At 35.0% G+C, this 14,654-nt stretch overlaps 1 protein-coding gene across 1 annotated transcript; it reads left to right on the top strand.

Moving 5' to 3' along the window:
* The first annotated feature begins 533 nt into the window (after positions 1-533).
* Positions 534-13,372, top strand: LOC126708719 (ATP-dependent Clp protease proteolytic subunit-related protein 4, chloroplastic). Its single transcript, XM_050408597.1, has 7 exons — positions 534-903; positions 4,561-4,764; positions 9,684-9,739; positions 10,956-11,082; positions 11,402-11,479; positions 12,955-13,068; positions 13,150-13,372. Exons 1-7 carry the CDS (start codon positions 655-657, stop codon positions 13,219-13,221), a joined length of 900 nt encoding a protein of 299 aa, XP_050264554.1. The 5' UTR covers positions 534-654; the 3' UTR covers positions 13,222-13,372.
* The last annotated feature ends 1,282 nt before the right edge of the window (positions 13,373-14,654 follow it).

Below are 14,654 nucleotides of genomic sequence, written 5' to 3'. Positions count from 1 at the left end.
ATTAAAAAAAAAAAAAGATGACGTGGAAAATTGTGGAGTTAGCAGAGACTTCGGTTTTATATATATATATATAGATTAGATGGGAATCCTCTGTACTCTTACCGTTGCATTGGAGAAGACATTACACATCTTTCCACTTATAGCAATAGTATATGGATTATACTCTATAACAAAACTTTCACGCGGTAAAATGATAGATGCATAAGATAATTATTAAGAACGCAATTAAAGGATCTCAATCTTTTGTATCATACGTTCATAACTCTAACTTATCAGTATTTTTAGGACCTTCTTCCTCTTTCCTGTGTGTGTTAAAAAAATACTTAATATTCTTAAAAAAAACTGTCAATATTTATAAATAGAAGAGAAAAAAATAGTGAATCCACATCAGCGCTACAAACAATCAGTTAGATTGATAAAAGGATATAGTCCTACAATTGCTCCACAAGTCACATTCCTCCAAGGGTCAAACCTTATTCATCAGCCCACAACAAGTGAGTAGATGTGGCCTAAGTTCAAAGTAACCTCACTTAACAATTTGGGTTTGGTTCCCCTAAAATTAGAACCCAAAGCCAGCCCACTAGGTTCATCATTTCTCTAATCTTCTCCTATTCGTTTCACTCTCACTACTCTCTCTCTCTTACCCTGCAAGCTATGGAGGTGGCCACCGCAGCTTCGAGCTTAGCGCTCCACCGGCACACGCTAGTAGCACCCCCCAGAACTTCGCGAAACGTAAATCTTAAACACAGCTTCTCTCCCAGAGCCTCTCTCTCCACCAACTTCGTCGCTCCCTTCGTCGGAGGCAGCGTCTCCTCCGACTTCTCAGGCCACAAGCTCCGTCCCTCCTCTCTCAATCCGGCGTCCTTCCCTAGCTCCAAGCCCAAGCGAGGCGTCGTCACCATGGTATACCTCTCTTTCTCTCTCTTCAATTTTCATATTGTTTGCCAATTTTTCCATCTTGCAATTAGGGGAAATACTTGTGATTTTATTATCAACGATCTTAGGAATTGATAGGATTTATCTTTTTTCATAATGTACGAGAGAGAGAGAGAGAGAGAGAGAGAGAGAGAGAGAGAGAGAGCTTACACTTCAAAGTTGCAAGCCGAAATGAAGAAAGAAAATTCTAGTGTATTAATAAACTTTTAGAAAACAGCAAGTAGCAATGGAGGACTTCATGTGTACTGTATGGTAAATGCCACGGTTGTTTGTTTGGGGTATGAACAATTTTGGATTTTTAACATTGATGCCTGAGGGAAAAACTTGGAAAAACCGAAAAAATTCAAAATGGTGTTGAAATGAAATCTGAGTGAAGATGAAGCGGAAAGGGCTAAATATTCAACCGAGGGTCATATCAAATACCTAGAGTTTGATTCATTGCCCAGAAATGAGTGTGATGTAGTTAAATGATGAAAGCCTGAGGACATATTTCAAGTCCCTTTAGTCCTTCTTTGATATTATCTTGAGACTTGCTCTCTTATGGGGAATGAATGAGTTGAAAAACGAATTGAGTGTGAAGATTCACTCCTTGAGATTAGATTGCTCCCCAAAAGGCTTCCTTTCGATGGAATGCAGAGACCAACACCAGAATGATTTTTCATCTCCCTCTTTTCCTCTTTGATGGACGAAAAAGTTACTTGCAAGGTTATAATCTTACCAGCCACACAAATTGGGATTTATAAAACTTCGTTTTTTCCTCGCTGCTAAGTGATTTCATTGTTAGGTGTCAGAAACTCAATGGCCAACTGCTGTCACTGAAAGGAGACTAAGTTACTTAAGAGCTAGACTCACAAACAACATAAACATCCAGGGCAGCAGATTTATTTATTTATTTTTATAATTAATAAGTTTTATTGATATCAAAAAGAGGACACCCTAGTACACAGGGAGTGTACAGAGGGGTCAACAAATCAAGTACACAAATTACAAGAATCAAGAAAATTAAGAAAAGAAGAGAATGATTGGTTTCGCAAAGGAGACAACCAATCCAATAAAGTTCTAAAGAAAACTTGAGTTCTGGTATGGATCTCTCATTATCTTCATAACACTTGCTATTTCTTTCCCTCTAAAGACACCACATTAAAATATGGGGGACAATTATCTATATATGACCATTTTGATGACGACCAAACTGGCCTTGCCAGCAAGCTTGGAGCCCTACAACTGACTGTGGCATAACCCAACTTACTCCAAATAAACCCAAAACCATAGACCACAAATCCATGGCAACCGGACAATGAAGGAAGAGATGACCAACCTATTTATTTATTTTGTCACATGGTACATGGACAGGTCATAATTTTGAAATTTATTCAGATTGCATAGTTTATAAATGAGAAGGCAGAGTTTAATTATTTCCTTTTGAGATGGAAAAACAAAAGTTGCCTCAATCCAGTGAGAATCATTGGAGTTACATAATTTCTTGACCCCATCACACTGCACCCATCTAACTGTTTTAAACAGGGATCTGTGTGATATTCCTTGTAATTGTATGAATAGAAACTTAATCGCCATCACTTCTTTGAATATATCCTAGCTAAAATGCACTTGTAATGGTAGTTGTTGTTGATTGGGTTTTATTTAAGAAATATGTGGTCTTTCTCTCTCTCTCTCTCTCTACAAGTAAAATATGTGGTCTTTCAATAAAATAAAACAGTCTAGATTCCCTTAATCTAATTTTCTTGTGAGAAGTATTAAGTTGTTTTATTTCACATATGACATAGGAAAACTGGGCTCTAATACCAATCACGCATGTTAGTCATTTGTGGGCTTAACGGATATTTTCTTGAAAGGCCTTCAACGACCAATGGCAATATATGCAGTGCTGGGTCTTATGGCTGCAAAGATTGATATAGGCTTGAAATGAATCAATGAATAAATAATGAAGATTAACTGGTGATGGTAGTTTTGTTTGCAGGAATTGTCCCCAGCAGCAGGTATATGAGGGGAATTGGGGTTGTTTGGGTTTGGGGTGGAAGGGGCTGGAAAAAGAAGCTGGGTTAAGGCTTGTTTATGGTTGTTAAAACGATTGGTATGTTTGGAGCTCAAAACAGATGAGAAAAGGAAGAAACAAAATCAGATCAGGTTTGTAGTTGTGAATCGGAATTGTAGCAGATCCAATTTTGTGGGTTTGGAGGCTAATAGTATGTAACTTCTGTTGGGTTTCTATTGTAGGGATTTTAGAGTTATAAGGGTGAGAAATCAAGGTTGGATTGTAGTTTTTGAAGCCTGGATAAATTTCTGGAAATTAGAGAGAGAAAGAAGATAGATCTATGACTCGCTTTTAGTTTCCCTAAGCTTTATATTTAGGATTTCCTTGGTATCACACTTATTTATATTAGTATACATCTTGGAGAAGGATTACATCACACAACATCAACAGCATAATTGTTGGCAAATCTCATATGACTTGTTCCCCCTTGAATTTTAAAATTAGTATTTATAGAAAACCAAAGCTAACCTAATGTAGGACAACCCCAAGCTTCACCACCCAGAGTAGCTTGAAACCTTAGGCTTGACCATCTAAGGGTGCTTGGAATCATCACCAAGCAAATAATTAGACTTCTCACTAGAATAAATTATTATTTCAATGATAATATAATTAAAATACCTCATGGAGCCTTTTCTAGAGCTTCTAGGGATACTTTTGATGAATCCCATAAAATCTTCAACAGAATTATCCTGAAGAATTTGAAGTACTCCCTAACTGAAAATGATAATGATAAATCTGAAATAATGTCATAAAATATTATGAGAGCCTAAGCTGTAAAGGTGAGAGCCTAAGCTGTAAATGATGCCTCAGTGGTAAGGGTGAGATCCTAAGCTGTTGCATTTGAGTTGCAATTACCTGATGTGCAAGCTTAAGGGGGGACCCACATCCCGAGTTTTCTCTGGTCACCACGAGTCCAAAGGGCACGTGTTGGGCACTTGGGCAGGTCTTGGTTATCCAAAAAAAAAAAAAAAAAAAACTCATAAAATATCATTTTGTCTGCGCCATAAGCCTTATAGGACTTAATCTCAAGTTTGGGCTTAAAAAATAACCTACATATAAAAGTCTAGTAACATAATAAAACCCATAGTATGACCCATGGACTACAAATAGTCAAATACAACTTGTGCCTGAAAATATTGAAATTGCAGAAATGCCCCTAGCACTTAAAACTGAAGAGAATAAAACAATTCTAACCAAAAGCTTCCTAACATAAAGGAACCTAGAATTTGACTCAATAGCAGGTAATTGAGCCTATGGAGGTTGCCAATGAGCTTTAGCTCAACTGGCACCTCCTCCCCTTATTAGTACTAGGTGGAGGGTGAGGTATTGGGGTCAAGATCCAATGGGTGCGGCTAACTTACCAATCAAAAAGGAAATATAGCCTATGGAGGGCATCAATTAGGCCCCAGATCAAAATTATACTGTAATCTTGAATAGTATTGGCCTTTAAGCTTGCCTTTTCCAGGAGCTTCTAGTAACCTGTACCAATCTAGTTCTCTATAATTCACACTAAGATGTCATCTGTGTTGCCAAATTCTATGAATACATTCCTCTTATTTATTTGTGAACAGGTCATTCCATTTGTAAGGGGAAGTGCAAGGGAGCAGCCTCCTCCAGACTTAGCATCGTACTTGTACAAAAACCGAATTGTTTACTTGGGCATGTCTCTTGTTCCTTCTGTCACAGAGTTGATACTAGCGGAATTTCTGTACCTTCAATATGAAGATGAAGAGAAGCCTATCTACCTATATATAAACTCCACTGGAACAACCAAGGTTAAGACCTTTCCTTCTTCTCCTCAACTTGCTTCTGAAACTCTCTTTATATTCTTTGTGCATGTCTATTATAGAAATACAGGAGTGTGTTTGTGTTTGACAAGTTCCTTGGTGGTTTCATTGACATTGTTTTTTTTCTAATTAAATGTTTGCACTATCTTATATAAATAAATTATAACAAGGTCTGCGGTTCAGAGGGTTCTTCATTTTTGTTAAAGATAAATCCGATGCTGGTTTTGTTTAGACAGCTCTTGATATAGAGGTTGACAAAAACAATTTTTTTTCCCTAGCTCAACAATCATAGACTCAACCTTGGCAACATTTACATGTGTTTTGATTTTAATTAGAGAAAGGTAGGTGACTATAAAAAGACTGATGAGAAGAGAGTTAAGTTTGTAGTACATTCTTTTGTTTGGTAATAGAAAGAAAAACAAGTGTCCACTGAGGTTGTAAAATATGCTTTGTATGTTGTACATGAACACTTCCCTTGACTTCTCACCAAATCCAACCATTATTGCCTGAGAATATTATGGGTTCCAATTTCCTTTCATCTCTCAACACTTGTCAATAAAATCCAAACATGAGAAGTTATTAAAATTTTATCTGCTTCACTACTCTTTTCCACTTCTCTCAATCCAAACACATGGTTACTCTTTCGTATTAGGCTTCCCTCTCCCCCCGCCCCCTTCTCCAAATGTAGTCAAAACAATTTATTCAAATAAAAAAAGATTATAGAACATTATGAAAATATTTGAAATATGCGATGCATCGATGTTTAGATGATTATAATTTGCTCCAAAGCATGAGCATAAATTGCTTAGCCCGTTAAGATTGAATGCCCCTGGATTACTCAACAACTAGTTCTAACTGGTGGAGTTAGTTGCTATGGGTTATACCAGTGTTAGAAAAAGCCTAGGCCGCAGTTAAGCACAACAGCCTCTTGGAGCCTAGGCGCAATGCAAGCCTAGGCGCAATGCACAAGCGCGCCCCTTGCTTGAAGTGAAACGCACATTTTTAAAAATTAATTAAAAAATTTTGAGAATAATTATTAATGGGCAATACAACAATAAAGTGATCAAATAATCATATAAATTGAAATAAAAGATTTTATATAATTCATATCACACTTATATTAAAATTGCAAGTCAAGTTATTTTTTTTTTTTTTTTGGATTAGCTAGATATGAGTACTTCCATGCAATATACTTTATTGAATCTCAGGTAGCCACTAGCCATGATGCCCTATGACTAATGGCTAATATTTCTTAATAATTTAATTGCTATTTTCAACATCAACTACTAAAGTAATTAAAAAATTACCACAATTAAATGATATCATACTTTTTCTTCTTCATGAATGAACTAAGAATTTCAGGACATAGCAATTTGATAATTAGTACCAAGCAGAAAATCAGAGGGAAAAAATAAAATAAGTAGAAAATGAACATGGGTAGCATACTGTTTTGGGGAGAAAAAAACCAAGAAATAAAGAAAGAGAAAAGTTAATAGATGCCCTAAGGGTATTGATTTAAGAAATATTTTTAGAAACTTTTTATGGTAAAAGAAAAAAGTAACTGATTTTTTTCTTAGTTTTTTATATTTCTCATAAAAGTTATATCAAAACTTTCTTAAAGTAGTCCATTAACAAATGCCTAAGGGCACTAGTTAACTGTACCCATAAAAAACCCTAAAAACTAAAAAAGGAATAAGGATTAGGGGTCTGGGTTTCAGGACAAGTTACAATAAACCCCCACCCCAAAATAAAAGAGAAGAGAAGAGGGTGTAGGTTTGTACAAGAGAAGAAAGGGAGGGGGTGTTAGTGGTTCCAGGTTGCACAGTAAAATATTAAGAGAGAGAGAGAGAGAGAGAGAGAGAGAGAGAGAGAGAGAGAGAGAGAAGAAGAGGTAATAGTAGTAAGATATTCAAAAAGTTCCAGGTTTGTGGGTTTTGGAATGAGGAAAAGTTTCAATGGAAGAAGATAAAGAGAGAGAAACATACCTGGTAAAGACAAAAGAAGAGATTTGTCAATTCTTCCTGGTGAGAACATGAGAACTGTGGTGGACTGCAATCCCAAATGTGTTTCATAGAATTTGCAAAGTTGGAGGGGTTGGGTTTAAGTGCATAACAGCGTACCATAACATTAAATTTTATATGCCAAATCAATGGTTTATATCAATAGTGTTAAAATCCTATGGTTACAATTCAGGTTTTTTATTTTTTTTTTATTTTTGAAAATATAAAATAATGCACTTCATGCTTATTGAAAAAGCACTTAAGGCTTCTTTGAATGCGCCTTGTTGGAGCCTTTGCACTTTGCGCATAAATGCGCTTTTACCCACACTAAGTTTTACTAGCTAGAGGCGAGTTCAAATGGCTCTTCTTTAGAAAGGTTCCCTACTTTAAAAAAGAAATGATTATAATTAAACTTAGAGCTTAATTTATGTACATACACCAAGCAACATAAAGTGCAAGGTATGATGAAGAAAAATGTATATGCTCATTGGCAAAGGCTGATGTGATTGCGTTTACTGGCAAGTGGCTTTGCCCTTGAAGGTAGTGAGATTAAGTGTAGTGGTTGTACTTTAGTGAGAAAGAGTGAGTTGATTCAAGTTGAGGGAAAGAAAAAAAGTAGAGGAAGACCATAAGTAGTTAAAAAGGACATGTCAAAGAAGTAACAGAGGCTATGACTTTGGATAGAATAGAATGGAGAAAAAGAATACATGCGACCAACTCTTGTAGCTCAATTGGCACCTCCTAGTGTTTCCAACAAAGATGTCTAGGGTTCAAATCCTCCCTACACATTGTAACTGTCAAAAGAAAATATATGCGGCTGACCTGGCTAATCTTGTTAAGGATCTATTGCCCACTAAAAAAATATTGGGACTAAGTTTTTATTATTGTTGTTGTTGGTTGCATTTTAGGGACAATGACATCAGACAAACCTTGAAAAATTAACAATTAAAGGCAATCTTGATTCTTGTGAGGGAAAGACAGCAGGATGGCTGTAGATTGCTTTAAGCTGAGGGGAAATTTGTAGAATAGGGTGTTGTGATGAGCGGCTTCTCTCAAAACAGCTAACAGAGAGCTATTGCTTTGTGAGCAGAAAAGTATTGGGACTATGTTTTTGTTATTGTTGTTGTTGGTTGCATTTTAGGGACAATGACATCAGACAACCTTGAAAAATTAACAATTAAAGGCAATCTTGATTCTTGTGAGGGAAAGACAGCAGGATGGCTGTAGATTGCTTTAAGCTGATGGGAAATTTGTAGAATAGGGTGTTGTGATGAGCGGCTTCTCTCAAAACAGCTAACATAGAGCTATTGCTTTGTGAGCAGAAAATTAGAGAGCAGAAGTGAAAACTAAACACCTTTACAAAAACAATCAATTTATCATTAATCAAAACAATCAATTTATCATTAATCAAAACAATCAAAACTATCATTAATCAAAACAATCAATTTATCATTGATCAAAACAATTTATCATTAATCAAAACTTAATTAGGACTCCACCTTAAAGAGAAGGTAGAGATATAGAATCAAATTCAAAATTCGTGGCAATAAAGTTTAAGGTAGAAAAACAAATAAAGGATTTACCAAAAGGAAAGAGAAAGGAGCCGTGAGGAGATACATAGGGTGAGCATGGGTTGGGTTGGGTTGGGTTTGGGGTATTTTCAACATAACCTGACTTCCTTGGGTTGAGAAATCTCTAATCTAACCCAACCAATGGTAGCTCTAAAAACACTTTGTTTTTGTTTTCTTCAAGTGCATTGTTCATTCATGGTTTTTTATTAAATAATACTTTTAATGAAAAAGAGAAGAAAATTATATACAAAATTCTTCTAAATAATAATACAAAAAATTTATAATCTAAATGAAAGAGAATCCATAGAATCTACAAATGAATGCCAATTACACTATCACTAACTCCCATGCAACAAGACTACTTGAATAGAGATCTCACAAACAAAGATTTCATATTTATAAATGAAACCTCCATCCCATTAAAATTCAATTGTTCCTTCACTTTGAGAGAACACCCCCACCAAAATCCTCTCTCTTTTTACTTTTAGATGCTCAGCATAAAACAAGAATGGAACACTTCCAAGCCAAATTACCTCCTCACCTCTTAGGCAGCAAAAAAAGGGGGAAAAAGAAGGAAAAAACTGCATGCTAAGTGCCACACATAGAGGCCTAATAACTAACTAGTCTCACTATTACCAAATAAATATGTGTTGTCGAGCAACTGCAAAAACTATCAAATACCAAGCTTCATTACTTAAATAAAAGTCAACTTTAAAACTAAAATAAGATATTAATAACTCAATGAATAATCCTAGGCATTCATACACGAAGCCTGAACTTTTAGATTATGAGGGCCCATAGCTTTAGCCTTATGCATCCAAATTGGATATTTCCAACAATAAGAATTACTCCATCATATGGTTGTGACAATGTTCTATGGATACAATTGCGTCTCTACTTTAAATAAAATGTAGAGGTTGAGTTCATGGCAATCCCATATTATTGTCTGTATTGTGTCATATTAATGTCATTGGTGTGAAAAGTAGAGAAGATTTTGCTTGCATGAGAATAGTCTTCTTCTTCAAATAATAAGCCCCCCCCCCCCCCCCCCCCCCCCCAAAAAAATTCACCCCCCAGGGCTGCTGCCCCCATATTTGCTTTGCCTCTTTTTAAAAAAAATGAAAAATTGCTTGGCCTTTTTTTTAGCATATCTAAGTTTTTTTTATCAAATATAAATTATTGGCTTTTATCCTTTTGTTTTTTTTTCCCCCATTTGTTTGAAGAAAAAGGGGGTGGGGGAGATCTTAGACAAGCAACCAAAATTCTATTATGATGGTATGAAGGTATTTTCATATAATGAATCATACTTTGATAAAAAATTTCCACTTTTTTTCAGGGTGGCGAGAAGTTGAGTTACGAGACTGAGGCTTTTGCAATTTATGATGTTATGAGGTCATCATTTTTTTCATAGTTCTCTCTCTCTCTCTCTCTCTCTCTCTCTTTATATATATATATATATATTAAGTAATTTCATTAAAAATCACATAGTTATGTCACTTACTCCCCTTGCAATTGCTAGGTGGAGGGTTAGGTTTTGAGTTCAAGACCCACTTGGTGTGTGTGTAACTTACCAATAAAAAATAAAGCTATGTGATTTATTTTGAACTGTTTAGATATGTTGTGCACTATATTTTCATTTGTAAATTTTAGCGATTATTTTTGTATTTACTTTCTTCTCAGCACTCTGTTGTCAACATTTTGATTGGTAAGGTACATATGCAACCAATGACCCAACTGGGAGGAAATTCCACTTCAGCTGGAGCTCGTTGGCTCTCTCATGCAAATTTTGAATTTAGACTTATTATCAAGAATGTTTCAACTGATTCAGATGGTACCTATTATGTGCTTTGTGAATCATGCTGAGGCCTTATAGTAACTTGCAGAGTTTTCTATGCAATGAATGTTACTTTGCCTTTAATTACCGGCCACAAGATCTGGCTGATGTGATGAATCTCCCCAAGTTTCATGTTCCAATGTTTTATTTATTTATTTTTAAATATGAGCTTTGTTGCATGTATCTTGGGAAACAAAGCTGATTCTGCACTAAATGATAAATCATGACTTCTAAGCATTCTTACATTTATAATTTCTATTTGATTTTCTTGTAATTGCTTTAAGTACTTTGTGTTCATCATCATGAACATAGAACTTTTTCTTTATCAATAAAATTTATATTACATATCAAAAATAAAATCAGATATATCCCAAATCTGGTTGGCCAGGGAAAGACAGATGTTAGACAAAAGTACTGCCACTGAGAATGTCATTGCATCCTAGCATAAAATGTATCATAAATGGTTTCAACTTTGCCCTTGATTTTATTTATACAATGTTCTTGCACTGTAACAACCCTGGCTTATCAATGTACTTAGTTTTAGAAATACACATATTTTCACAGATCCTTATCTCATTTGCTAATTTTTTGCGTATTTGGTGGAATTCGTACCTTCAGTTTTAAAGGTTAGCTTCTTCTAAATGATGTAAAATAAGCTTTGCAAAAAATTTTATGTTTGTAAATTGGGTTTCGGTCCTTTATTTGTCTATTCAACTGGATGAGTTTATGGGCTGGTTGTTACGTGTATGACTGAGGTATTTTCTTCCACTGCAGGTACGTCAAGCCACCTATATTCACTCTCTGTGTTGGTAATGCTTGGGGAGAAGCAGCCTTACTTTTGGCCGCTGGAGCAAAGGGAAACCGTTCAGCCTTGCCATCATCCACAATAATGATAAAGCAGGTTATTTGTGACCAGTGATATCTAATACTCTTTAAGGGTTTTTTATTTTATTATTTTATTTTTATTTTTTAAAATTTTTTATTTTAAAGTAATAGATTTTGTCAAAGAAGGGAAAAAAAGGTGTGCCACCCTGAGAGATGGGAAGTATACGATATCTAATACTTTAACATGTTTGTTCTTTCCCAATGTCTTTGCCTTCTGTGTCAGTCTTGCTTAGCCTTTGCATGCTTGGGATGTCAATAGTTATTTAATTTAATGGTGCATATACATTGATTAAACTCTTACAAACTTGTGGTCTTATTTCTCAATGAATCTGCAGCCAATTGCCAGGTTTCAAGGTCAGGCAAGTGATATTGAGCTAGCAAGAAAAGAAATAAAGAATGTGAAAGCAGAGTTGGTAAGTTTAGTGGTCAATCTATATATATAAGCTAGAACCAAGATGCTGCCATGTGGCTCATTTTTTGAGGAGGAAATAGAATTTTCTTCATTTATCCTTCCACCTCATCAAATCTTTGCATTTATGTTAAAGTATCAATTCATTATCATGTGTTAATGAATAGATACATTTATTTCTATGTATTAATTATTAGAGGTCGGGTCTTGGTACAATGGCTAGTGCCTTCCACCAAAATCTATAGGTTGCGAGTGGAATCAGCCATTTCAAAACAAATTGGGGATAAGGCTACCTCCCATAACCTCTCCCAAACCCTCAAAAGTGGGAGTTTTATGCACTGGGCATGACATTTATTATTAATTATCTATAGACTCTATCTATCTATAAATCTATCTATACTGTAGGAATCAATAGGTGATACACTAATTATTTATTTACAAGGAATTTATATGGTTCTCTCTCTCTCTCTCTCTCTCTCTCTCAAGTTACACATGTTGTAGCTTTTTGTTAATATTAATATTACTAAATAACTTTTAATTGGTCTAGCACCATTGAATCACACATTTTCATTGTTCTAACACGTCAAATTTTGTGTTAATTGGATGCTATTTACTGTTTGATATATAAAATTTATATTTTCTTTATGATTTAAAATGCAAAAAACTTAAAATGTATTCAAAATCACGTGTATCCTTTCTTTTCAATGACTTTTAATATAATTAAAATTAATTCCCCAAACATTTTGACATATTATGAGTATTATAAATAAGTCATAGAAATAATTTCTTATTAAAATTTATAAAATAAACCTATTTAAATTTGCATCGCAAGATATTGGCTAGTTATATTACAAATATTCTCCCCTTGTATGCTTCATGGTCAGGCGGCACTATAAAAAAATAATTAAAAAAAGAAGAAATGATGCCAAACACAGTTGGAAAATAGAGATAAAAAGAGGAACAAAAGTAACAACAGAACAAACCCTAGGATTCACCACCTAGAATCAGCTTGCAAACCCTAGGCATCACCACCTAGGGGCATTTGGCATCACCACCAAATAGAATAAACAAAGGGGGAGACATATTCTCAACTCATAGTAATTAATCTTAGTCAAATTCATCTGTCTTTTTCAGGATTACAAGAGCACTATTTTAATAGGGTTTAGGGAGTACATTGATATGGAAAATGCCTAGTCAAATCCCTTAAAACCCTAAAATTAAAAACTAATTTCAAATTTCAAATTTAGAATCCAAATCTTAAATGAATTTGGTTTTGATGCTTCCTGCATCAAGAAGAATTAAATAAAAACAATGGTATGAAAAAAATATTATCTACCTGTTAAAAAATCTGGGAAAGAAGAAAGAGAAGAAAAGAGCAATAGCCAATATTGAAGATTGTTGATTTAGATCTGCATTTAGACGTGCATTTAAGCATGACCTGATATACTGCTTGACATGGTTATTGAATTTACATTCAAGGTTAATCTCCTCGCAAAGCATGTTGGAAAATCACCTGAGCAGGTTGATGCGGACATCAGGCGCCCAAAATATTTTAGTCCCAGTGAAGCTGTTGAATACGGCATCATTGACAAGGTGCCTCCAGTAGATGGAGTTGATTTAGTTTTTGGTCTAATTCTATACAACACTAAATTATAATTTCCATAATTTTCTCAGGTACTATACAATGAAAGAAGTCCTGAAGACCGGGGAGTTGTCTCTGACCTGAAAAAAGCGAAACTTATTTGACTGTAGGAATACATGGATTAATTATTGTAAGGAATATTCAGGTAAAGTGCGACCACAAGTCATTGCCCCATTTTAAATTCTGTTATGATTAAAATGCTTTCGATAAATTTTGTGTTATATAATAGCTCAGGGATAACAATAAGTTTCTCTCTTTTCGCTGTCACTGTGTCAAAGATTGTTCTTCTTATCCTTTATGGCGCTTGTGATTTGTTATGCACTTCTGTTTTTGCTGTTTAACAATTTTAACATAAACTCTGGTAGTTTGATGGTCATATGGGACCTCAAGGTGTAACGGGCATCTTAACATATCAAGACATAGATAGGATGATTTCTCAGCTTTCTTAAATGTAATGTTTCACCACTTCATAATTATTATTAAAAAAAAAAAAAAAGATTTCACCACTTCATATGCATTGATGCCAACGCTGTTATTGGTAAATGAATGAAGAGGCTATTACAGAACAAGTCAAGCATCATTTGGAAATGCTTTTATGAACCTTGCACCCACTAGAGTCTGGTCTCAAATCATGTGCCTCTGAATTTTGGCGCCTAGGATCTCACCAGTTTCTATCCTGAAGCAATCTGTTGCTTTAGTGAGGAGGATAAGTTGGTTCTGGAATTGTGAAGTAATTGCTTGTTCTTTTCATTACCATGTCATCTCCACCAAAAACTGGAGTAATGTGACTCCTGGCAGTGGGTATTAGCTAAAGTTTCTCATTGTGACTGTTGGTTAACTCTTGCTTGACACCTTTCATTTGTTTTTTGATTGTTTTGTTATGATTGCTCAAATTGAGACTGAAAGTACTTTAGAATTAAAAATTGATATTGAAAGTGACTCTGGAGAGGCATTGGTGGTTGGTGGTATGCCTTGTTGCTTTGTAGTTTTAGTTTCATCTCGCACCAAATGACCTTTTGTCCCTACTTTCTCATTCCAAATTACAAGTGTAGGAGAGGGATGAGAGGAATTACAGATCTGGAAATGTGAACCATACACGCAGTCTGGTCTGTAGTCTCAACGTTGTCTCTTCCATTATTTATTGGTATGACCTGTTTATGGATAGAGTTGTCATTGTCCAAGCCCATTATAGTGATTCACTTTCTTTTAGTTGAAGCTCTCTCTCTCTCTCTCTCTTGAAACAATCATTTCGCAGGTCTGAACAGATTAATAATATGTTTTTAAAGGTCATCTTTCATAGGTCAATCTTTCTTGCTTTGTGAATTTGTTGATTGCTATAGCAATGTAAATCAAAATGAATGGAGGATCTAGAGACTTAAGCACACAAATTGTGCTTTTGATGAGTTCACATCAGCACCGTAGTGTCCGGTGAGGAGCAAGGCAGAAATCCCAATTCTTCAATATTAGTGTACAATATGTGTGCAAGTTATACGTGTTGGTAAATTGGATGTATACATCAGCTAGTTGTACTCCATTA

This window comes from Quercus robur, chromosome 12, assembly GCF_932294415.1.
Source record: "Quercus robur chromosome 12, dhQueRobu3.1, whole genome shotgun sequence".
In the NCBI taxonomy this organism is placed as follows: Eukaryota; Viridiplantae; Streptophyta; class Magnoliopsida; order Fagales; family Fagaceae; genus Quercus; species Quercus robur.
This window is presented reverse-complemented; position numbering and strand designations above follow the sequence as displayed.

What these genes read in the sequence shown, in the direction of transcription:
- LOC126708719 (XM_050408597.1), top strand. Translation starts at nt 655, where the DNA reads ATGGAGGTGGCCACCGCAGCTTCGAGCTTAGCGCTCCACCGGCACACG. An exon ending in AGCGAGGCGTCGTCACCATG is followed by an intron (nt 904 to 4,560) that starts GTATACCTCTCT and finishes ATTTGTGAACAG; the next exon opens with GTCATTCCATTTGTAAGGGG. An exon ending in AGAATGTGAAAGCAGAGTTG is followed by an intron (nt 11,480 to 12,954) that starts GTAAGTTTAGTG and finishes TTTACATTCAAG; the next exon opens with GTTAATCTCCTCGCAAAGCA.